The following is a 25,580-nucleotide window of genomic DNA, read 5'->3' on the forward strand; positions in this document are numbered from 1 at the left end:
CTGTCTGAAGCTGGTGCTGGGCTGCAGGCCAGATCTGGTGGCTTGGTGGGCCAGATTCATCCCACCCCATCTTACAAGCTTTACTGAACTGACCAAATTTTGTAAGAATGGCCTCAAGAAGAGAATGTGTGCTGCTAATCAGTGGGGTGGAATTTCAGTGGGACAAAATTGGAGGGCTTACTAAGTCTGACAGAGAACGTACAGTAACCTCTGTTCTGACCAGAATTCAAACAACCAGAATTCTCAGTTGGCCAGGATTCTGTCCTGCCCCAGCCATGGATGCCGCCTCCTCCTCCTCCTCCTCCTCCTCTTGTTCTGGTGTCCTCTGTGCTGAGTGTGTGCGCGTCTGGCAGCTCCTCTTCTCTCCTGGCCAGTGCCCGCCTCCCAGAGCGGCTCCCTGCATGGTGTGGCCATGTGCGAGCCCCACGAGTGGCTCCCCGCGCTATGTGGCCATGTGTAAACCCAGTAAGGAGCTCCCTGCTGTCTTCACCAACAAGGTAATGGGGCAGCGACTGAGTGGGAGCCGGCACTGGGGGTGGGGAGAGCTGAACTTTTATCTGGCATATTTTAGCATCCAGCAACCTCCTGGTCTGCGGTTGCTGGATGTGCAGGAGTTTAGCTTATGAAGTCCAGTGTTGTTCAAGATTGCTTTCAGCATTGCCAGTGAAATATATATTTTAGGGTGTAAGCTGTATTAGCACATCTTCTGGAAGGGTTGTTAAGGGGCTTCAGGTTTATTGAGACACAGCAGAAGCAGAGGAAGATTTCCAGGCTACTGAGATATTGTTTATTCATATTCAATGTTTGATCAGAATCAGTCAGTGGTTATTAATTTTCATTAGTTAATTGCATATGAAGTTCCAGTTTTATTTTTTTGGTAACCTGGTAAGTTAGCCTCTGGTTTGCAATGTTAGAAATAAGGTTATTGATATGATTTTTGCTCCCTTTTGTTGGGATTTATTGCATATGGTTGGGATTATAAAGCAGGAAATACTGTGCATGGTAACACGATTTTCATGCTTTATTATGATTTTAACTGATTTATATACAGCCTTGAACTTCAAGAGCCACCTGTTTTCTACTCACTGTCACAAAAGACGCGTCAGTGAAACGTTTTTCCATGAATAGTATTGGTAGTTCATGAAGTGCTCAATGTTTACAACAGCATAAGAGGCCAAAGACCATTGAAATTAGTGCAAAGGCCATGTCAGTCCTACAAACTTACATAGATCGAAGCCACACTGACATACAGCTGCAGTAGTTAATTCATCACTTGTGCACGTGTGTACTTGGCTCCCTGTACAGTGTGCCTATTCACCGGGAGTGCTTTTATTGTTGCACAATGCAGTGCACTGTGGGTGCGTTTCCTAATGTGTAGATTGCTACCATCCAGCAGTTTCTCTTGCGAAGATTTTGTAATGCCCAGTGGGGCTGAAACTTCACAGGGGTGACTGGGAGCATGGGGTCAGCTTCTGATAATGCAGTGTTTTCCATCTCATGATTTCATCTGCATACCATAATGTTCATGCCTTCTTTTCTAAATCCCACAAACCCATCTGCTCTACCTTCACTGCCCACCATCTCTGACAGAAGGTTGGAGACTACGCAGTTCTGCATTAATTGGTCACTTTCAGAATCTCTCAGCACCAGACATACAACTAAAAAAGAGGAGTTATGTTCCAATGAACCAGGTAGTTAATAAAAACACACATTAAACTTAATCAAATTTAGAAAATTACGTGACTAGTACTTATGAAGGAGAAAGAACAGTTATGTTCTTTTCAAGTTACACATACACCAACCATGGATTTCACGGGTCAAATGTATGTGAAGCTGTGTTTGTCTTTCATGTCCCATGGGATGCGATGGTAATGGCAGTGCACTGACCCACAACACCAAGTGGAACGTTGCAGGGGAGGGAGGTGCCGTAAGGAGGTCAGGATATTGAGTTCTCAAAGGGCACAAAAGGGAGGTGAGCACAGGATTGTTGAATCTACCAGCGTCTGTTTGCTGCCTGGTAAATGCAGACATCTGCTGCAACGTGTCCTTCTAGTTTTTCTGCACCTTTCTTCCTTTTCTCTCTGGGTGTGTCTACGCTAGAGAGTTTTGATGACAGAAGTCCCCTTCTTTCGACATAACTCAGGGAGTGTCTATGCGCACAAAGCGTTCTGTCGACAGAGTCTTGACAGAACTCTGCATTTGTCTCAACAGTGTTATCCCTCAAAAATGTGAGGAATAATGCTTCTGTCCCCAGAGTTCTGTCAATGGAACTGTAGTGTAGACACTTCTGTCAAGAGAGAGGGCTTCCAGTTCACCAGACAGCCCTGTGGGCCATGCTCACTTTTGTTTGGGATTGATTGAACACAGCACCATTTGGAACCCCAGATATGGTGAGTGTGGTCCTCACAGGGGTAGGGGAAGTAGTACAGTTTCATGTTTCTAGTTATAGAGGGCAATGGAACTGAGTACTGGCACAGTTTGCTGCAGGCAATGGTGATTTTAGTTGAAATTTCACTCTGAAGGGCAACAGAGGCACTGAGAGCACAGCTGGTGCTGGCATCCCAGTGCTGCCCCAGCCCTGCATCTTGCTAGCCTGAATACTGCACTGATGCCTGCTGAAGTTATTGCTGAGTGGCATGGGAAAGTGTCCTACTGTGGCATACGAAATAAGGCAGTCCTCCCCAGATACCCTCTGCAGAGGGTTTCAAACTATCACCTTGAAATGGTCATTGAGATCTCTATGGAGAGTGCACAGGATATCCCAGTAGAAGTAAATAAGCTGTTCTGCATGTCTCCTGCTCTCAGACTCTGGAGACTAAAAAGCAGGTAGCCACTCTGCCTCTCTTGGTGGTTCTACTACCTCTTCTAGTGCGAGTCATGATGAATAGATCAGCGTACGTACCCTACTGCTTTAGGGGTGCCATCCTTGTAATTGAAAAATAAATTGTACACTTCCTGGAGGTTCCTGCCCCTGCACTGGGCTCACCTGGGCTCAACTGGCAGTACTAGCTGGCAGTGGTGGAATCAAAAACAGGTCTTGCCTCGTTGCACAGTTGGATCCCCTATTTGCCTGTTCCCCATAATCTTCTCATTAGTTTATGCCATGGGCCTATGACGAGCTCCTTGGAAATACCCACAGTGCCACCGGGGAGTGGTAATGGGGTCTCTGCTGAGGATGGCATGCCGCTCTTCGTGAAAGTGGCAGGTCTGTGGCCACGAGTGCCTCTGAGGCCGCACAATGTCTCCATGACCGTAGTACCTGGGGTTTCATTCTGTAACAGCGCCCTCCTTCCCGTGTTATCAGGCCTAATGGCAAGAGTCAGTGTCACTGCTCCCTTCCCACAGGACAGCATGGTCTGGCGGCTAGAGTCAGTGCCAGTAGGGGTTGATCTCCAGGGTGTGGAGGGAGGTTGTCGTGGGAGGGGGATATGGACTCTCTCTCTCCACCAGGTCCGAGCCCAGCATCTTGTCAGTGGTGGAGTGGTGCATTGCGAGCTCAGTGGGAAGTCCCTCTGAAACATGCTGAGGTTTTGGGGTGCAACTTCCTGCCCTGGGCTGCTTCCAATCAGCTTCTCCTGCACAGGGCTTGTTGGCTCTTCCTTCCAGACTGGGTTGGGGCTTCTTCTTTCCATTCCCTGACAGATTCGCAAGCTCATCTTTGCCTGTTGGTAGCTCCTCCACAGGAGCTCTGGCAGCACGTCATTCCCCATTGGAACCGAGCTGCTCCCCAGGTCTTTATACCTGGCCTACAGCTGGAGCTTGCCCAGCAGGATTGGGGTGGGCAGGGCCTTCTCAGCCAGATGAGCAGATTTAACTCTCTCAGCCCAGGTGCAGGGTTGGTTCTCCTCATCACAGTCTGGTTCCGAGTTGAGCCTGTGCAGCATCTTTTCCCCACAGGCCTAGGAGATCCAGGGTCTCCTGGGTACTTGCAGGAGCGAGTCTGGAGAGTTTTTAGCTGGTGTGGTCAGCTGAGCAATTGCATTTAATGGTGGGGTGGAGACCTGTTTGTTGTGCTCCAAGCAGGGCACTCAGGAAAAGGAACTGTAAATATCTGCAGGACTTTAAAGAGGAGGAGGGCTTCTAGTCCGTGTGACACCTTGGGCTGGGGAAGAAGGGTTTAGGGTGCAGGTTGTCCCAGGGCTGTAGAGGAGAGAGGACTCCCCCTGCAGCCCTCTCTCCCCACAGTAGCATCTGGGCTTTGGGGAGTGACGTCTCTCCTGCCACAGCAGCTCCAGCAAACCCGGGCTGGGCTGGGCTGGGCTGGGCGGGTGGAAAGGCAGCTCTAGCAGGGCTGGGCTGGACAGGGGGAGGGGCTCCCTTCCTCAGCCACAACAGCTCTGGCAGGCATGGGCTGGGTCAGAGGAAGGGCTCATCTCCCTGGCTGCAGCAGCTCTGGCAGGGCTGGGTCGGGAGCCAGACTCCTCCCCCTGGCAGCTCGGGCTGGGCCAGGTCAGGGGACCTATGTAACACTTAATATCCTTCTTTGTGGCCCTGTGGCTTACAGGGAACCTAGCTGCTGGAGATGAGTAACAGTGGGTAATGCAGTGTCTACACACTTGCTGGGTCAACTTAGTTACATCAATTGTTACTCTAAGTCATGTGGGGAAGGGGTTTTAAGTTGGTGCAGCAAAGTAATTACATCAGCAGGAGCCATATTTAAATGAAACACATGCATGATTAAGTCCATGTAAGCTGTCTCTCGTTGGCCTGACTTTAGGGTGAAAACCAGGCTGAAGTCTCGTGGACTTCTGAGGTGTTTGCATTAGGCCCATAGTGTTTTGGCTGTGTGACCATTTCCTCGAACATGAATTAAAAATCAGTTTGCTAGATATCTGTATTCTTTTTCTCATAACAAACTGGTATAAAACTATGTACCATTGTGGTCCGATTGATGTAATATCTAAAAACCTATTTCAAACATATATTAAAGATTAGATCCTATGTGTGTAACTTTGGGTCCCACTCATGTCAGTGGCTCTCTAGTTAGTTGTAAGAGTCACTTCCATGAGTCTCTTTTGAGATCAGGGCATGATTTGATAAACATGTTAGTGCTGTTTTAGCCTTAAGTCTATAATCCAAATCAAATGCATAGCAACACAGATTGTGACAACTCTAGCGGTATCATCCAGCTGTGGATGTACATGTATATCAAATGACTTTATGTCGTGTTCCTTGGGCCTGAGGAAAAGCAAGATGATTTTTAACTCCCGAAGTATTTATATATATTGGTCCATATTCTTGATTGATGAAGGAAAAAGTTCTATTTACATATTTCTGAGAGATGGAAGCACAATTATAAATCTGCAAAGATGTTTGTATTCGACTGTTCTGATGCCAGCATGACAGAAGCTACACAGATTCTGTTTCTGGTCTAGTTTCTTTATTAAATACTTTCGGGTTGAGACACTCAGTAATGACAAAGATTTTGGACATTGGTGTTGCTTTTCCTTCGTTAGAGAATGTTTTAGCAGACAGAATATTTTTTCTTATTGAAGAGTAATAATTTATCTGTTGTGGAAGGTTTAAACTACTTTTCTTTTGCTGCTGTATCCTTCATTTTGAATATCAGGAAACTGGCTGCTAGGTGACTGATGTGAAATGAGATTAGTGAGCGTATGACTGACGCTTCTGGCACGCTTTATTTTCTCATAAGGGAGGCCAAGAAATAAATGGTAAGAGAAGTTAGAAGCGGTCCCTCGCTCCAGATTAAAGATTAGGAACATGGAGAGGCAATCTGTAGCTGTTGCACTACGACAAACTTGCACCTGTGTTCTTAGGATACCTGGAGGAGCTCACAAATGCTAAAGGTGCTTTACAAAATAAATAATAATCAGGTGAAAATTTAAACAAATATTTCTTAAAATATATCCATGTGCATGGCTTCCATGAAGAAAACTCAGATGAATGTACATTCTTTATTTAGAGCTGTGCTTATTCTTGTGTGAAGTTTATTTTGACAGTTGGGGAGGTTCTCAGGTTTGTACAGTCTTGTGTTTCCTGATTTTGGAGGCGGGGGACTCAGCGCTTTATACTACACTCTTGTTAGCCCATAATTGCGATTCATCAATCGCAGAATTCTTCAGCACTCTGTCCACTGCAGAGTCAGCCCTACAGGGCCTGGCTGGTGGGCGGGGCCCAAGGTGGCACACTGGCAGTGGGGCCTGCCTAGTGAGTGAAATATGCTAAAATCAATTGGAGCTTGGGCCCCAAGGCAACAGTGTGATGCTGCTGCAAAAAAAGCAAACATGATCCTGGGATTCATTAACAGGAGAGTGGTGAGCAGGACAAGAGAAGTCATTCTTCTGCTCTACTCTGTGCTCATTAGGCCTCAACTGGAGTACTGTGTCCAGTTCTGGGCACCACGTTTCAAGAAAGATGTGGAGAATTAGAGAAGTTCCAGAAAACAGCAACAAGAACGATTAAAGGTCTGGAGAACATGAGCTATGAGGGAAGACTGAAAGAACTGGGCTTGTTTAGCTTAGAAAAAAGAAGATTTAGAGGGGACATGATAGCAGTTTACAAGTTCCTGAAAGAGTGTTAGAAGGAGGAGGCAGAAAAATTGTTTTCTTTGGCCTCTGAGGGTAGGACAAGGAGCAATGGGCTTAAACTGCAGCAAGGAGGTTTAGGTTGGTCATTAGGAAAAAGTTCCTAACTGTCAGGGTGGTTAAACACTGGAATAAACTACCTAGGGAGGTGGTAGAGTCTCCATTACTGGAGATATTTAAGAGCAGATTAGATAGACATCTGTTGGGGATGGTTTAGACGGTGCTTGGCCCTGCTGTGAGGACAGGGGACTGGACTTGATGACCTCTTTGGGTCCCTTCCAGTTCTAGAGATCTATGATTCTATGACTTTAACAGGCACAGGATATGGCTATATCAAAATACATATTTCACAGTTAATTGCTGTGGCCATGTTTACTTTAGCAAGTTCTTTTGGAAAATCAGTCCGTTTCTCAAAAGAACACGTGAAGCGCCCACACATAAAATGCTCTCTTTCAATTTGAAAGCAAAAGAACACAGCTCTCCTTCCGGAAGCCGTCTGACGCTCCTGGATCAGGAAGAGGGCCTCCTTTTGAAAGCTCCTTTCGAAAAAAAGCGTGTGTGGATGCTCCATGGGCCCTTTTTTTTGAAAGACCAGTAGTCTTGGCACTGTATTTTTCGATCCCTGGCCTGCTCTTTCAAAAGAGCTGGGGCTGTGTGGGATGCTCTCTGTTGACAGAGTGGATTGATCTTTTGAGCTGCTTTTTTGCATGTGGATGCGCTCTTTCAAAAGAAGTTTTGTTGGAAGAGATCTTCTGGAAGAATTTCTTTCGAAAGATCACCGTAGTGTACGCACAGCCCGTATGTTTAATATACAGCCTGTGTTTTAGTACAGGTGGTTCTTAACTTTTCCAGACTTCTTGTCCTCCTTTCAGGAGTCTTTGTCTTACTTACTCCAAGGTTCATTTCACTTCATTTAAAAACTCTCTAGCTAGCCAGCTCTGGAGGTAATGCCACCGGCAGCTGCAGTGCAGAAGTGAGAATGGCACCAATATTTCTTGCACTGCTACTGGTGGCAGCACTGCCTTTATAGCTGAGCAACTGGTAAGTGGAGGCTGCAGGCTGGGTATTCATGTTGTTTGCGGTGAGGGAGGATTTTTTTTTTTAATCCTGCTCCCATCCTACCTTACAATACCCATTCTGCCCTGTCCCATCTTGTTTATTGAATTTTTATCCCACTTGCTCTATTATTGCAGTGGGACCGGCAGGGTTCTAGAGCCTGATGTAGAAGTAGGCAAATAAGATGAGTTGTTTTGTCCGCCAGGGGTGCATACACCCTGACTGAGAATTGTCAAATTTAATGCAATTTGGGGAGCCACAGGCTATTTTCAAAACATAGCAGGTGCTTATAGTTAGGGTCCTAAATCCATATTTAAGCACCTCAATATGGACTTAGCCGTCCAGCTTTAGGCACCTATTTATTGAAAATCTTGTCTATATTTTTGAAAAGTGTCTCAGTTTTTTTTTCCCAGCAGTTTACTGAATACATGGGTCATATAAATAAGACCACATTCTATGTCCCATTTGAAAAAAAATGTGATACGGCTTATCACTTTGAGCCCATTTCATCTGCCTTTACCTTTTATTGATGCTGAATAAATTAGAATGTGGGAATTATAAGCACATATCTCTCCACTTACACCGTTTACATTCCTAAGTTGCATTTCTGTTTTTTTGCTATTGTAGTGTGCAGTTCTTTGCATGTTCTAATTTGCCATGACGTGGTCAGTGCGGTTTCCTTCCTGTTTCTTGCAAGCCTGTGCTGGAGATAAGACTACATTTACAGTGCATTTTAAAAAGAGAGACTGAAGATATGCTTAGTGGGAGAACTGGGGGGCTTTCTGGATTTTAGAAGGATTAGTTTACAAAGAGTATGTATTTGTTTTATCTAGTCTGTACGTTAGGAGTTAACCAAGATGAAGTGAAATATCCATTTCACTGGCATAACAACAATTTTTCAAAATTGGCCCTGGAAATGAGAAGGAGAAAACAATAGTACATGATGTAACCAATAGCTTATTAGATTTCTCTGTGTTTTTATATTCTGCCTTGAATTTTCTCTTAGATACCTGTGTTTATTAGTATGTATGAGAGCTGCATGCTGTGTAGAGAGTGAAAAATAAAATCTCAATAACAATAGTATTTAAGTTTTTTTTAAATTTTTAGTATATTACTTTTTATTTTAATGTGATACACTTTGAAACTAATGTCCCACTTGGTAAAACTACTGAATGGTTTATGAAACACACTAAATTAAACATAAATAAAAATAAGATCGCTAAAAAAACAGGAATGTTTAATTTTATGTAAGGTAGATGTGGATCTCTATTGCTGAGAACAAACTTCTGTAGCTGTGACGTACAGTTAAAGCAACTGCTTATAGAGTGTCATATTTTGTTTTTCAGGTGTGAAAGATTATCTAAGTGAGGACATTGCAGGAAAGGATTCCCTGTGTTTATGATCTTTGAACAGGGAAGAACCCAGGAAGATTGGCTGTCCAGGAATTATTGTCACAGACACCTGATTCTTTTCATTATCTTGTTTTCCTGCCTAACTGGATCGTGATAAAAGGCTCCATTCCTTCATATTCAAGAGAATTTTCTCCTGTGGATTTGAGACCTGGGAATGCTTTATTATGGCAGCAGTTGTACAGCAGAATGAGCTTGTGTTTGAATTTGCCAGCAACGTCATGGAGGATGAGCAACAGGTATGAGATAAAAAATAAGCTATATTAGTTTGTCAGTGATGTGCACTACAAGAAAACATGTCACCGCTCCATTTTTATTTTTACTTTTTTTTTTTTTTTGCAACTAAGCATTGAAATCATTATCGTCACAGAAAATCTTTGCATTCTTTTGAAAGTTTGCTGTTGCTTTATGTAGTGCATGTGAACAAAGCAGAAAATAGTTCAAGTGCTTCGTAGTCATAGCCTTGTGACTTCCGTGGTATTGAAGAGACCATTTCTTCAATGTGAACAGACCTGTGCCAGTAGATCCCTTTGGTGGGTGCAGAAATCCAAAGCCCTAGTATTCAGCAGTCTGTTTAACCTTTCCAATACACTTAGGTAAGATTATAAATGTGGGGAGCTGTTACCCGCAGATGGCCAGAAACCATTACCAGCAAGTATCTTAGATACTGTATTCAATTTTCAGATTATTTTCTGAACTGTATCACTAAAGGGGTTTTATTGGCTACTCAAAAATGTAACTAGGAATTTAAACTCTAATAATTTGTGTAGCTAGTGTCTGTCACATTACAAAAATACACCTCCATCCCCTTCAAACTACTGTCTCAGTTAGGTATCTAAGCCAGGCCCTGTGTTTGAATGACGGAAAAGGTGTCTTCATGCTATAGTGAAGGATTCCTTAGATCCAAATTATAAGAATCGTGTTTATAAAGGGAAGAGGGCAACTGCTATTAAGAGTTTTCAAATGCCTGTTACAAATAAGCTTTGTATTTGTTACTAAGTTTGGCAAGGCAGTGTTACAGAGCAGTAACTTTCAAAATGCTGCTGAACACTATTACTGTCTGTCCAGGTTATAATATCATTAAAAATTCAGTGTGAAAAACACCTTTTTTCCTGTTTTAGTACAAAACTTCTCATTTTGTGATCATGTATCTGATTTTTTTTTAACATTACCTAGCTAACGAGCTATGATTAGCTAACATCTGCTGTCAGTTACTGTCACATGCTTTCAATGAAACTGTGAGTTTGAACTGCTTGCTCAATCTCGGGTGGATGTTCTGGTGCTGTAGCTTCATTTCGTGTATTTTTCCTGAGTTCATGACAGCCCGAGGATTCAAATACTGGAATTCTATAAACTTTGTGGAAAACAAGACTTATTTATTAGCATTATTTATTGTTGTTCTCACTTTCCCAGCCAATAGGAGAAGAAAATGCTGATAAGGAAAGGATGCGTCATTCCAACTTTGGAACTGGCATGTTTTTTTCTCTGTTTAGATAGATTTTGAGCTAGACAAATGGCAATAGGTATAACATATCAAGAACATAATCAGATATTTCAAGATGGCAATATGAACCTCCCTTAAAAGAACTCTTCAGTCTCAAAGCAAATTTCTCCCTGTCATTTGCTTTGGAAGCCCAATAAATCCTACTGTAGAAAAAGCCAAAGAAAACAATCTTGTAATGTGTCCTAAATGTGACCTAATTAAGGCTGTGGTAGATTAATGGAAGACAGTGAATTCTATAAAGTCAAGGGCCACTCACTGAGAACACATTGCTACAAGTTCCTTCCAAACATGGGGAAATCTTAGTTCGAGTGCAGGAGATGAGCATGAATCCAGTGACAGCTGATATATGAGATTAACTCCTATAATCAGCGTGCCTTGTAAACTGTACAATTGTGCAGCTGCTCCAGAGCGACTCAAATGCTGCTTAGTTGATTAGCAATGCGCCCACAGCTAGACTTTTTATTTCTAGTCGTGCACGTTTATACATGCCTTGGTGCACATAAGATTTATTCCTCACATGAAAGGATAAAATCCACAAATGGATGGAAGTGAATTGAGGGAACATTGCTTGTAATTATAAAAAAGGCACACTCTTTTGCAGAAAATAAAAATATGAGTAGTTAAATTTGAAATTGAATATGAGCCTCATATTACATTCTTACTTAAAAAAAGGTGTATTAGACTATAAATCACAGGTATTGTGTTGTACTGCAGGGGAGTTAGATAATTAGATACAAAATTGCTCAGGGTTTTGTGTTCTGTGATGTATAAAATTTAATATTTCTGCTTATTTGGCTAGGACTGGAGATTAGAAATATGTGGACCTGAAGAAAATACTTGGGTCTAACATAGGATATTTTTTTTCTAGCTGAACTTTGAGTATTTCTTGTACCCAAACTTAATTTTTTAAAAATTATTTTTTTGCTCTGTTTTTAAAAATTAGCGTGTAATGTAAGGAATTTTCCTGTTTTAAAAGCTCTTACACTTAGTTAAGTGTCCATTTCGGTCTAGAATGTAAGGAGAGAGCCTGTTTCAGAGAAAGTTTCAGTGTCTAGCTTCTGACCGTTTGCAGTACCTTCGGGAAATCATACAGTTTGCACCTCTCTAATCCAGAACTCTTTAGTCCAGCAACAGCTGTAAACCAGCATAATTTTAGTTAGCTAGATGACCACTTATCATGGGTGTAGCCAAGTTTCCTGTGATCCCATAAAGTTTGCTTACAGCTGCCACTTGGGCTCTCTGCGTTCTCTGTTATTTAGCTGTAATTTACCCCAAATGTCATCTAAGAGCCCAGTAAGCACTGAAAGTGTTGGTAATGTGCTAGAAAATATTGTGGTCCTGTGGTCCAGCAAATTCTCTCATCTGGCACCAGTCAGGTCCTGAGGGCTCTAGACAAGAGAGGTTCAACCAGTGCCTCATTATTATTTCATTTCTTCTTTTTCCACACAGTGCATTGGGTTTCTTCACACAGAGCGTAGTAGACCTGTGGAACTCCTTGCCAGAGGAAGTTGTGAAGACAAGACTTCAACAGGGTTCAAAAAAGAACGAGATAAATTCATGGAGGTTGTATCCATCAATGGCTATTAGCCAGGCGGGGTAGGAATGGTGTCCATGGCCTCTGCTTGTCAGAGGTTAGAAATGGATGTCCAGAGAGGGATCACTTCCATGATTACCTGTTCTTCACTTCCTCTGGGGCATCAGGCATTGGCCTTTGCTGGAAGACAGGACACTGGGCTAGCTGGGCCTTTGGTCTGATCCAGTACAGCCATTCTTATGTTACTGTCTTAAACACTTTCAGTCAAGTTACAAGCATATATTTGCAAATGTCGCCCAACTCAGCCAGTGTCAACTGGTACCAGATGTGTGATTTGAAGAAGTGACTCTCTCCCCAGGAACAGAAATATGATTTCTTCCCTTATCAGCTGTGTCCCTTTCTGTTTAGGAAATACTGATTTTTTTTTTCTTTCTCAGTGGCACTTTGTGGAGTGTGCAAAAGTGACTATGCACCAGAGCTTAAAATCGTTGTTGCAGCCCAGAGAATGGGGTGGGTTAATTTGTAATTTCTCTACTAATAGGATTAGAGATTCTGTTGGTACACAGAACAGATTCTGCTTAAATAGGGTTGATTCTGTTTTGCATGAAGTACCATCAGTCTGAAACTAGGCTGCACTTCCTAAAGGCTCCAGTTTTGGCAGATCTGCTGCTTAGCACCGCTCCTGCCTGTTGTCCATCATAGTCCAGTGTCCAGAGGCTGTAATACTTCAGTCTAACTTTGGTTGTTGGGTGGTGTTTATGGCCTGTGCCATACAGGAGGACATATTGTCTGACCTCTTGGTACCTTCTGGTCTTACTCTGTGACCTCACTCTCTCATGGGTTGCACAAAACTGCACACCCCTTTCTTGTCCCTTCTCCAGAGCCCCACCCCTGCTCGCTCCCCCTCCCCCTCCCTCATCACGCACTCTCTCCCACCCCCAATGCACTTTGGGTGGCCTGGGCTCAGAAGTTGGGATGCGGTGTGATATGGGTTCTGGGATGAGGGTGTGGGTTGAGGCCAAGAACAAGGGGGTTGAGCCGCAGAAAGTGGCTCTGGGCTGAGGCTAAGGGGTTCAGAGTGTGAAAGGGTGTGTGGGCTCTGGACTGAGGAAGAGAGATTTAGGGTGTAGGAGGGGGCTCCAGGATGAGGGATTGTAATGTGAAGATTGAGGGCTCTGGCTGGGGATTTTGACTGTGGGGTGCATGAGGCAGCAAGGGGTTGGGGTGCTGGATCCCAGCAGACCTTACCAAGGATCCTTGAAAGTGGCTGCTAGGTTCCTGCAGTCCCTAGGTGCATGGGTGGCCAAGGAAGCTTTGCGTGCTGCCCATGTGCCTGGAGATGCTGCCCCGCAGCTTCCATTGGTTGTGATTCCTGGCTAATGGGAGCTGCATGGGCAGTGCATGGAGCCCTCCCTGGCATTTCCTCTGTCTACGGGCCGTGGGGACCTGTCTGCTGCTTCTGGGAACTGTGCAGAGCCAGGCAGATAGGGAGTCTGCCTTAATCCCAGGATGCCTGTGTGCTGCTGACAGGATTGTAACAACAAGGGTGACTGGAGCTGCCAGGGTCCCTTTCCAGTCAGGCATTCTGATTGAAAACTGGTGCACTAAATTTGGCTGTGGTAGTGGAACAGAACTGGTGTTATCCACTACAGGTTCTTTACGCCCTGAGTGCCACTTTTGGTTCTTCACCCTGCTTTCAGGAGGGAGGGAGGTCCTCAGAAGATGCAATCTCCTCACCCGGCAGGTGGCCTGTCAGTTGTTTTGAGATGCCTTGGCACAGATTCACAGACCAAGTTAGTCCACAGTCAAGTTAGTGGAGACTCATTTTTCTCCACCTTTTTGGCCACTGCCAACCTGCTTTCAGTAGTCTCATTTACTTCCTGGATAGCTACTTTCTGCCTCCCCCCTCACCTCCGGTGTCACAGGGCAGTAAGTTTTACTCTGTCTCCATGCAGGGCTTCTTTCAACCAGATTCTCAGTCCCCTTCCCACTTTCATTACATTTACTTTTGCCATCCTGGATTGTGTGTCACTAAGCTCCTCAAATCAGTATTCAAGCATAGGGCAAAAGGAAGAATTATTTTAATGTCATCTGTCTGCACTGTAGTAATTTTTGTGTTGGGCTATGCAGTGTAGTTGTAGCCACACCAATTCCAAAGTACTTGAAAAAAGTGAGTATCTTTTAGTGGACCAACTTTTATAGGTGAGAAAGATGTTGGGACTATTTAGGTACAACTACCATGTTGGGCGTTTTTGATCCCTGGGCATGATTCAGAACACAATTTGGTTTTGCAGTAAGGATTGTGCTAAACCATGTTTCTGAGCCATCCTGCAGACTGCTAAAATTCAGTGCGGTACAGTTCAGTAACACTGTCAAAATACAGTTCAGTCCTGTTGATAGTGCAAGACTGAAGATGTTTGCAGATGAGTGACCTATTGTAGGCAAGTTCCGCAGCACTGTAACTTCTACCGCTCAGTGTACATGGAAACCTACAAAGCTCTTGGTCAACAATTTCATTTATACAAAACTTGTTTCTAAATCATAAAAGCTCGTCCATGTTTTTAGTAAAAAGTGTTTCTTTGGATATATTGTTCTGAAGGAAAGTAATTATTTAAAGCACACTATGTCCTCCTGTATGGCACAGGCCATAAACACCACCCAACGACCAAAATTAGACTGAAGTACTACAGCCTTTGAAGAATAACAGCAGTGTTGCTCACTTGCTTTCTTTAGTTTCTGCTTCTCAGGAGGCTGAGGTAGTTGCACAGATTTAGGTCATTAGACACCATTTTGAGCCAGAATCATATTTATCCAGAAGGACTGGCTTTAGGGGCAAACAAGGTAAGCAACATTTTGAGCTTCCAAGTTCATGCAACAATAGAGTCATAAGGAAAAGAACACCTAACTATCAAACAACCTGTTTTTAGCAGGACTGGAAGAGGGGGCTGGCTGTATGACACTTCATTTCCTCTTCACCCTTTTGTCCTCCCACTTCCAGCATCTTGATCTTCCCCCTTGTTCAGGTTAAAGGGCCCAACATTTATAAGGCCTGTTCAGCAGTGTTGAAAACATAGAAGCTCTGCTCAGGAAAGAATATTTAGACAAAGTAAGAAAATGCTGCTTGAGAGCCTGCTTGGTTTATGCATCTGTATTTTATGTATTTTGATATGTGACAATAATAGTTTGTGTTTTTAGAAGCAATTAAAATCCTCATATTAAAAAGTTTGGGTGGCCTTTCCTTTGAAAAGCTCTGATACCTTGTGCTTTATTATTGTCAGAGAAGATGTGAAATGTGGCCACAGGGTGCCTTTGTGTTAGGCAGCCTTAATTCTGGCATTCTAAATTTGTTGAGTGTTAGACTTTTCAACCTTAATACTCTTAAGATATTTTCCCATCTTTTCATAGTATGTTTTCATCTTGGTATTGGTTAGATTGGGGAATCTCAAACATTTTAATGTACTTGACCATATTGCAATGTGGTGTTGACTCTTGGAGACCAGTTACCCTCCAGTTCATGGTTACATAAAAACCCATGACAAGCAATTTCATATGTATATAAAGAGTTTGTTTTTACCTCTTTTTTAATATATTTTGTCCTTTTTACTTTTCCTTTCAACTCTTCTCATAACTGTTGTGAAACAAGTAGAGGCAATATCATGTGGCTGGCCAGATCTATGACTAATAACAGTGGTCTGTGGGCCAAAGTTTGGGAAACTCCAGGGTAGGTTATTGATTAGTTTCTGTCCAGTCTTAACTGAAGAACCATTTGGTTACTCTGATGGGCAAAGATAGCCTTTTGTCTCATCATGCCCTTAAGAAAATTAGCTGGCTAGTTTCTTAAATGGGATAATAGTTTTGTGACCCATTTTAAAATAATATTAATAAAGCAGACTCATTCTGATCGTGACTCAGTGCACGCTCTTGATGTTCATTAATAAGTCTTAGTGGAGTTTATTATTCTGCTGAACTGCTTAGTAGCAGTCACCTTTTCTGATGCTATGACTTTGTGTCCTTTCTCTCTTGGAGTTACCCTTGTTCAGACATGCGTCTCCTCAGCTGTAACCTGTTCATATAGTAATTTTATGAGAACTGCCAAAGGGACCTTAGCTAGCTTTTTCATCATTTTATTGTTCTTGCGAGTGCTACTTTATTTTGATACCAGTACAGATTGGACCTGTCTAATGCGGCACCCTCAAAACCTGATCAGTACCAAATGAGACATTTGCCAAATCACAGGAGGTCAATATTGTCTAGCAGCATTACCGACACTTCTGTTTACTGAGCTCTGAGAAGACATTTAGGGGTAAATTACAGCTAAATAACAGCACAGAACACTGAGAGCCAGGACTGGTGGCTGTAAACAAACTTTATGGGACCAAAAGAAACTTGGCCACACCCATCCAGCTCACTATAATCATACCAGATCACAGATGTTGATGGACCAGAGGGTGCCAAACTGGAGAGGTTCAACCTGTATTTTGAGGAACTTACTTCCAGAGCTTTCCTTAATTGGCTTTTGTGCAAGATGGATTCTTAACTTGTTGTACAAGCTCAATAAAATATATTAGCCATTTTGTTTAATTTGAGCTTTATTACCCATTTACAATTGTTGTTGGAAGATGCTTTTAAAAAAATAGTGAATACTTAAAATACCATCTCTCAAAACTTTTAATGTTGCCTGCTACAACCATCAGCTCCTTTCCTGGGTTTTTGCTGAGATGCTTGACCTTATAGCAGAGGTGAAAATAACTTAAAATTTCTTATGGGCACTATCTTAGTGCAGCCCAAGTCTCTGCCAGCTCTTTAAATTGCTTCCTGCTGGCTTTTGCCAGAGCTCAGCTAGTTCTTGCTGGAGTTATGTACCAGGGTGGACCCATTTACTTTCACTTCTGCCTTTAGTATTGAACTATTGGCTGAGAGTATTTTATTTTTGTGGCACGTGAACTGTGTGTAGTGATCAGATTATGACGACAGTCATATGATTTTTTTCCTTGAATGGTTAAAAAAAATTGCTTGAACTAGGTACAGATCTGCGTACTGTACTCCTCCTACATCTGTGCTAGCTTTAAGGCCACCCCCACTGCTTTGCTTACAGAAGGACTGCTCACATAATCTTTCTTTTAGTGTTTCAGATTCATAGTGTTCTTGGCTTTTGTAGTATGGGGATGGCTGAAAGAAATCACAGAGTAATTGTAACAAACTGAGCTACCATCAGCTAGTGAGTCTCTTCCTCCAGATGACCTTTTAGAAAACTAGCTTTAGAGAACTTTTCTCTCTTGTAACATTTTCTGAAAACCTCTTCCTGTTGAGGGACTGCGTTTTGCAAGAATCTTCATCTGCTCACTATTGTAGCCTTGGTGTGACATGTTTCCGATTCTCCAGCTGCTTTGTTTCTTTTACTTCTGACGCAAATTAGAAATCTAAAGCCGCGGTGTCCAACAGACTAGCCACAGGTGGCGGTTTGGCTGGTTGAATGTGGCTAGTTAGCTTGAACAGTAAATCCGTTTTCAGATTTATGTGAGTAGTTCACTATAGCAGTAGTTAGGGATGTTAAAGTGTAACCAGTTAACCAGCAAGAGCTGGAGCAGCCCCCCACCCACTGTGGGCAGGCAGTTGCTCCAGCCCTGCAGGGCTGCTGCAGGTGGGAGCACTTCAGCCGGGCCAGTCCATGGTGGCCCTGGGTGGGAGGGGTGGCTGAGGAGGCCACTTCAGCCCAGCTGGGCTGGAGTGGGCCCCCCGTACCCCACCCCCTCCAGCTGCAGACCAGGACTGCTCTGGCCTGATCAGAGTGCCACTGCAGACTGGGACTGCTCCAGCCCAGCTGGAGCACACCCCCACGGGGTGGCTGTGGACAGGGGCTTCTCTGGTTGTGCTGGAGTGCCCCTGCCCACAGTGGTGCTGTGAGTAGGGATGCTCCAACTGGGATGGAGCAGCTCCAGTCCTTCCAACTCCCCCTCACTTGTTTAATTAGTTAATAAGTTAAATGTAGCGTTTAACCAGTTAGACAATTCAACTGGATTGAACATCACTAGCAGTAGCCACTGTGAACTCCTAGATGCTACAGATCTAGGGGGTTAAGGCAGTGACAGAGTGTGGATCCTGCCATGGGATGGAAGGGACAGAGCAGCTTCAGTTTAATAGAACCATAGGAAATCATTGAAAAACATCTTCTCTTCTACTCCTCCACTCACTGCTGAGGTATCCTCCACAGTATATTTTTTAGTCCTCTGGCTAGTTCACTTTTTGAAGTACAGTGTTACTCTAAAAAGTGACTCTAAAAATCTTACCATGGCGATATCCGTTAATTATTTCTCAATTATTTCTGTAGTAAATGTGCTTGCTCAGTACCTTTCAGAAATTCTAATGATTGTTTTACTGCTATTTGTCCTTGTTCTGCAGCTGTGCTAATTTATGTGTTGAAGGACTATGGGTTGATTGATACATGTTCCTGACAACCTCATATTTTAGTATTACTTTACAGATGCCATAAGACTGAAATATGAGAGAGAGACAAATTTGTAACTCTGACATTGTCTGAATAGTTTTCTTTCAAAACTTTTTTCTAGCTTGGTGATCCATCAATTTTTCCTGCTGTCATTGTGGAACATATTCCTAGTGCAGATCTCCTACACAATTACTCTGGCTTAGCCTGTGTTGATGAATCCAGTGACATGATTACTGAGAGTTCCCTGGATGTTGCAGAAGAGCAAATCATAGAAGATGATGACATCACCCTTACAGGTTTGTTTACCAAAATATTTCTGTACAGTATTATTGTGACAGTACAACAGAGGCTTATGGTGACAAATGTTTTGACAACAAAGAGCAAAATCAACCAAAGTTTTGTCCATAGCAAGCAAGGAAGAAACATATAGGTCTATATTATGTCCTGTGCTATGAAGTAAACAGTTGTCTATATAGCTTGTATTAGAACCAAAAAATGAGGTTTCAACATAAGGAAAATGTGTTTGCTTTTTGTGGAAAATTTTGGAGCTTTTAACCAGAACCAAAAATTTTCAGGGTTTGAATTTCTGCCGACATGTTTTTTTCATCAGTTCTATTTGCCACAGTGCTGACAAGAACGTACTTTTGAGTTGCAATTTAGTAGTATATTCAGTGTCTTTCACTTTCTGATATTAAAGGTGATTTAGGTTTATTTGTCCTGTGTTAAACAAACAGTAGTACTAATACAAGCCCCAGAAATGTGGTTTTCTATTCCAGTGAAAGCATTCTAAAAGTGATACTGGTTTTATTATATTTAAAACATATGAATTGGAAAAAGTTGTTTTCATGCAATTTTAAAATTGCACAGTGAGCTCTGTTAGCCAGAGTCAGGAAATTGAAAAGTTTAAGGTTCTAGCAGCAAGGTTAACCTGACATTGCTTATACACGGTTGTAGTTCTTTGTGATTTGCATTTTACAGATAAATGCTACACATTTTACCAGGAAAAACAACAGTATCAAGTATGGGGTATATGGCAAAGTTATAGTGTTGCTGGAAGAATAAGTAGCAAAGCTCTGCCTCCAACCACTTCATACTGTAACTCTGGTTTACCCCAAAATGCATCAAAAACATGAGATGAAGCCAAGTAGAAAAGATTTTCTTAAACTAGAATGTTTTATTATTGGTGTCATGAATGATATACAGTGTAGTGAAAACAACACAGACACAATCCCTAATGTATGTTTCTGCTGCTAAAAAGCTGTTTTGTAACTCAGTTTAGCTAATCGTGGTTAATGGTAACTCAGGCTACGTCTGCATCATAAAATAAAGTCAAATTTATTGAAGTTGACTTTATACCGCTAGATTTTTGGAAGTCAGAGATGAGTGTCCGCAAATGTCCAGAAGGTTGACATTGCCTGTCTCCATTGGCTTACCTACGTTTGACTGCATCAGCAATGCATTGTGGGTACCTATCCTCTAGTACCTGATGCCCTGTTGCATTCTGGGTTTTTCTGCCAGTGACTTATGTGGAAAAAATGCACCACAAGTGCTTGTGGGTGTCCGATGTCATCATCCCAGAGTGCAAAGTACCCACCTCAGAAGTGTTAATAAGCTGTTCTAAGGGGACAAGCTGCTCTACGGGCATAGATCCAGCACGCGTGACTCACAACCTGCTTGTAGCAGTTTAAAAAAATCAGCTTAACAGAAGTAAACCTATACCCCAACCAAGCTGCAACCCACTTGTAGCATTCTAAAAAATAAACTCACCAGAAGAGCCCTCTCCAGCATTTCTGGACCCCAGAGCATCACAGGTCATGAGGGGACTGGCTCCATTTTGATGAAGAGCTCTGGGCTGTCTGGATGAGCTTCCTCAGGCACCTGCTAAGTGTTGGCCTCCTCCTCTTCATTGGCCTCCACCTCTTGCTCTGCCTGTAGGCTCTCACTGGAGTTCTGAGGGTGGTTTCCTGAAGAGTCCCTGCCAGCCTCAGAGTGTGTGGTTGGGTCCCTCCCAAGAATGGCGTTGCGCTGCTCATAGTAGTGAGTGACATGTCTTGGGAGGTGACCCAGATGCCTGTTGGTTTCTCTCACTTTCTGATAATTCTCCCTGAACTCCTTTACTTTGACCCGGCACTGCTGAGCATCCCAGGCATACCCTTTCTAGATCATACCATGATAAATCTTAGCGCTTCTTAAATTTGATCTAATGGTATTTGCAGTGAAGACAGTCACATTGTAAAATAGAGTTAAGTGCCTTAAAATTGACTTGGTGCTCCAGTGTAGACATAGCCTCAGCTTTTAACTGAATTCAGTAGCTGCAGAACTAGCTAAGACTCCCCTTCATACTTGAATTTGAGCTGTTGAACTGAGTTGTTGTGAATGCAGTAGGGTGACCATTCATCCCGTATTAGGAATGCCAAAAAGCTATCCCTATTAATTTTTTAAAAGGGACTAATTGTCCCGTATTTGGGCCCTCCCCCCACTGACCTTTACTGCCAGCAGCTGCGCAAGTGCAGGTGCTGGCGGGAGTCACTTCCCCAAGCTGTGGGGGAGCATGAGTGGTTGCTGTGTCCCTGCCATTTCCCTGGGGCTCCTGGGGAGGGCCGTCCGCTGCCGCTTCCCTGGGGTTCTGGGGAAGGGCCGGCATCTGGGGTTTCCCTGCAGCTCCGGGGAGTGCTGGGGTCTGCTGCTTCCCTGGGGATCGGGGGGAGGGCCGTTGGCTGGGGTTTCCCCGCAGCTCTGGGGGAGTGCTGGGGTCTGCCTCTTCCCTGGGGCTCTGGAGGAAGGCTGGCGCCTGCTGCTTCTCCGGGGCTCCCGGGGAGCACTGGCTGCTGTGGCTTTCCCAAGGGTCCTGGGGAGGGCTGGCGGCTGTCACCTGCTTCCCAGCTCCCTACAGCTTGGTGGAGCAGGGAGGAGCTGCCCCTCCCCACATACCTCCCTGTGCTGTATTTGGGACGGGGAAATATGGTTGCCCTAGAATACAGTCTTTTTGTTGTTGCAAGACAGCTCCTGAGTTTACAGTCTATGGTGAACAAATGCTGCGTCTCAGGAATTGACCCTTGCAAATCTGTGAATATCCACTATGTAAATATCTGCGTCTGCAGATGTGGATATCGGTGGGCCATGTTTGTGGATCAGATGTGGACACAAGTTTTATACAGGGCTCTAGTTCCACTCAAAGTAGCATTGGAAATTTTCTTTGTGCTTTTTATTTTTGTAAAATGTTTGTTTTGTTAAGTGCCCTTGTGTACCTAGAATTTGTGGCATGGGCTGATTAAACTGTAGCAGCACTTTGGATGCAGATGGCGCACCCAGCTCTCACGGTTAACTCTACAATCAGCACACACCTCACTTCATGTGCCCTTGCTTTATGTGTGTGTCACTTCACTAATACTGGACAAGTAACCAACGGGGACAGAAACCAGTGGAATCTGGCAATCGCATGTGTGAGCAACAGTAAACAAAATGTTTTGCTACCCACGGATAGAACTGTCATGGGCTGTATGCGGTCCACACACCACAGGTTACCCTCCACTAGTTTGGAGAATGAACGGTGTCTCACCAATAGCCCAGAGAGAGAGAGAAAACAAATACAGGTCTTTTAAGGGGAGAGGTTTAATTTGCAACAGGAGGGGTAGTTCAGATCTTGGAGGAAGATACTGAGTCATGCAGAACTATCCTTCAGTGGGTTTCTGTGAGGCACAAAGGGGGTGGATGTCTTGGTGGAATTTAGATTAAGATATGAGTACTGCCTATTTCTATTTCAGTGGTGAGGTTCCATGCATGTATCATTGGGACTTGGTGAATGCCAATGACATCACTATTAAAGCCTAATCTACTGATCAGAACATGGGTTTGAACCTTGTTTCCATAGTCCTACTCTTACAGTCATATGCTTACATTGCTAAATCATCCACACTGAAGGCCTGAGCTAAAGCATTTTAGGCTACAAGTGAAATGAGTTTGTTTTGCCTTCTGCCATCAAACTGTTTGTTGCTATATGTGCATAATTATCAGTGAAATTTAACATAATCTGTAGTTGTTAATCAGAGTAAATTGACACAAATTGTTCTCAGCAGTTTTATTTGATGAAATTAGCCCTTAGTTATATTAGAACAGATTGTGGCTTTTTCAAATGTGTTAGTTTTAAGACTTTAATGTAAGACTTTAAGACTTTTTTGAAGTTGGGCTATTTGCAAATTACAGGTTGAACCTCTCTAGTGCAGCAAACTCAGGACTTGACTAGTGCCAAATGGGAGAATATGCCGGACCATGGGAGGTCATTGTTGTCTAGCACCATTATCAACACTTTACTGTTTACTGGGCTCTTGGAAGACATTTAGGGGTAAATTACAGCTAAATAACTGCACAGAACACTGAGAGCCAGGACTGGTCACTGTAAACAAACTTTATGGGACCCCAGGAAATTTGGCCACATCATGATAAGTGGTTATCCAGCTAATTAAAATCATTGTGTGTTACAGATGTTGCCAGATGAGTGTGTGCCAGACTAGAGAGGTTCAGTCCATAGTTGCTTTAATTATTGCTTCAAGTCTTTGCTGTTTGAATGAGTTATTCACACTGGCTGTGTCTACACTTGCATTCCTCTCTCGAAAGAGGCATGCAAATGAGAGGAATAAAAAATGCAAATAAGGTGCAGATTTACATTCTGGCACCTCATTAGCATATTCTTCTTTCAAAAGAGCTTCTTTAGAAAGAAGAAAAGCAGTGTAGACATGGCTCTTTCGAAAGTAATCCCCATGTTCAAAAGAACCTTTCTTCATTTTTTTTTAATGGGAAGAAGAGTTCTTTCAAAGATGGGGTTTACTTTCGAAAAAGCCATATCTACACTACTTTTTTTCTTCTGAAACAAGAATATGCAAATGAGGCACCAGATATGTAAATCTGCACCTCATTTGTATTTTTCATTTCCCTCATTTGCATGCCTCTTTCAAAAGAGGCATGCAAATATAGACACGGCCACTGTGTAATTGATTATCTAGCAGTTTTCCTCCTAAATGGATGACTCCTAAATTTAAAAAGAGCATTTAAAGTGGCTGTGAATGTTAGTTTGAATCCATATTTAGTATGTGTGGATATGTATCTGCACAGTTATGACTTTGGAAATAACACCTGTCCCCTGCCTCCAAAATAAATGCTTAAATGCCTGAGACTCATCAGAGCTGCTGCTGGGGCTGGAGGAGCTGTGGGAACAGCTCGGGCTGCCAGGGCTGGAGGGGCCACCACAGCGTCTGGGGCCACTAGGGCCAGAGGAGCTGGAGGGCAAGGGGCTGTGGTGGGGCACAGAAGCTGTCTTCCCCACCTCTATACAAGGAGCATGTTGGTGCCTGGCCCCTGCTGCCTGCAGTGGTGCTGAGCACCAGCCATGGTGTCAGAGGCTGCTGCCACTGGCAGGCTTGGGGCGGCCATGCTCTACCTTCGCACAGGATGCTCAGAGCCAGGGACTGGAGGAGCCACAGTGCTGGGAGCTGCAGGAGGTGGAAGGAGCCAGGCTGGCATTCAGCTCCTCTCCTGGTAATTGGGAGAGGGAGATGGAGGTGTGAGAGGAAGAATGAGGCAGGAGGGGGAAGGAAAGGAGGGGGCAGAGGACAGAAGTGAGTGATGGGCTGGGAAGCTCAGTGCATCATAATAGTCTAACCATTGGGATATAATGGATTTTTGGCATTAACGAGCACCCCTTCCCATTATTAGTCTGTTTAAATCCAGGGAGTTTACTGTAGAGCTTTGCTAATGTCATATGTTCACAAGACACCGGCTACTCTGCAAATTGTTTATATGGCGTAGTGGAAATTATTACACTACTGGAATTGTGGTTTTAGTGCAGATAGTACACAACTCTGAGTTTCCTCAGAATATTTCATCTTGGATTTGTTGGCCATTTAGTAGTTTTGCTCCTGGAATAGATGACAGTGTTTGCAATTTGATTACAGCCCTACCCAGATGGTTTGTGCAACACCAGCCCTCGGGCTAATATGATCAAACAGGGATATCTGGGGTATGACATGTGGGGTGAGGCAGGCTGCGGGAAATCCTGCTCTTTCTTGACCCTGCACTAGTGAGTTTCTTTCCCAGCAAGATGACTCTGACTGGCTGCTTATGCAAGACTCAGCCACAGCAGCAGCCCAGAACTTGAGTCACTCTTGTCAGATGTAGCATGTTCCTGGCCCATTCATGTTTGGGACTGCGGTGCCCCAAGCAGCTGAGCTTTTCGGGCTAAGCAGTGGGGATGGTAGGGGTGGGAAGTGCTCTCTGGACCCTGTAGCTTGAGCAGGGTGAAGGAGAGACAAGGAGAGGCTCACTGCCTGCATTTTTATACTCTCCCCTCCCATGCAGGAGGAGGGTGCCGCAAACTCCTCCTTGTGCCCAGCTGTTGGGACTAGTGAGCTCATCAGCTGAGTGGAGTTTCCCTAGCTCCTACTGCCTCTCCTTTGGGGGCAGCTGCTGCTGCCTCCCTGCCTCCACTCACCCCCGGGGCAGTGCTGGGAGACGGCTTCCCCAGGAAGGGACCTCAGCATGCCGCAGCTGGATTAGTTAGTTACAGCAGGTACTCACCAGGGGAATTCCTGTCCTGGAGTCCCTGTGTCTGTGTGTTTCTGCTGCCTCCTCACCCTACATTATCCCTCATGGCTGCATTTCCCCCACTAGCAATAGCTTACCTGCTTCTGACAGGTGTCAGCAATGAGAGCAGCTGAACTGGTGCCTAGCAATAGAACTGCAGGTGTAGAGAGGGAAAAACTACCTTCGGCTCCCTTCAGAAGCCTGGCTGGGAGGTGCAAGCAAGTCTAACTTAAGTAACAAATCAGCCTGATTTTCAATGGCATTTTTACTCTCATTGACACATTCTTCTGGGTTCAAATCTAATTTATTTAGTGTCACTACAGAAATACATTATTTTAACTTGAAAATTTGTGCAAATTCTGTTCAGCTATGTTTTGTATTGGGTAGTTGAAGGTGATGTTCCCATTTTAAAGACTAGAATTCTCCCTAAGACAAAAACAACAAAGCTTGAGCCCAAAGTACTAAATATCACATGTAGCCAGTCCCCACTGAGGAATAGTCATAAGAAAAG

General features: G+C 43.8%; 1 protein-coding gene across 12 annotated transcripts in view; it reads left to right on the forward strand.

Moving 5' to 3' along the window:
- The window catches only part of ELF1 (E74 like ETS transcription factor 1), a 155,488-nt gene that overhangs the window by 80,297 nt on the left and 49,611 nt on the right, over positions 1 to 25,580 (forward strand). For 10 of the 12 annotated variants that reach the window (XM_074988600.1, XM_074988556.1, XM_074988561.1 and 7 more), the window contains 2 exons: positions 8,948 to 9,249; positions 18,615 to 18,789. In XM_074988600.1, the coding sequence (XP_074844701.1) occupies positions 9,178 to 9,249; positions 18,615 to 18,789 (247 nt within the window). In that variant the 5' untranslated portion in view covers positions 8,948 to 9,177. Of the gene's footprint in view, positions 1 to 8,337; positions 8,414 to 8,947; positions 9,250 to 12,419; positions 12,559 to 18,614; positions 18,790 to 25,580 lie in introns of those variants that run through there. The other 2 variants (XM_074988570.1, XM_074988634.1) reach the window with 2 other exon arrangements.

This window comes from Carettochelys insculpta, chromosome 1 (genome assembly GCF_033958435.1).
Source record: "Carettochelys insculpta isolate YL-2023 chromosome 1, ASM3395843v1, whole genome shotgun sequence".
Taxonomy (NCBI): domain Eukaryota; kingdom Metazoa; phylum Chordata; order Testudines; family Carettochelyidae; genus Carettochelys; species Carettochelys insculpta.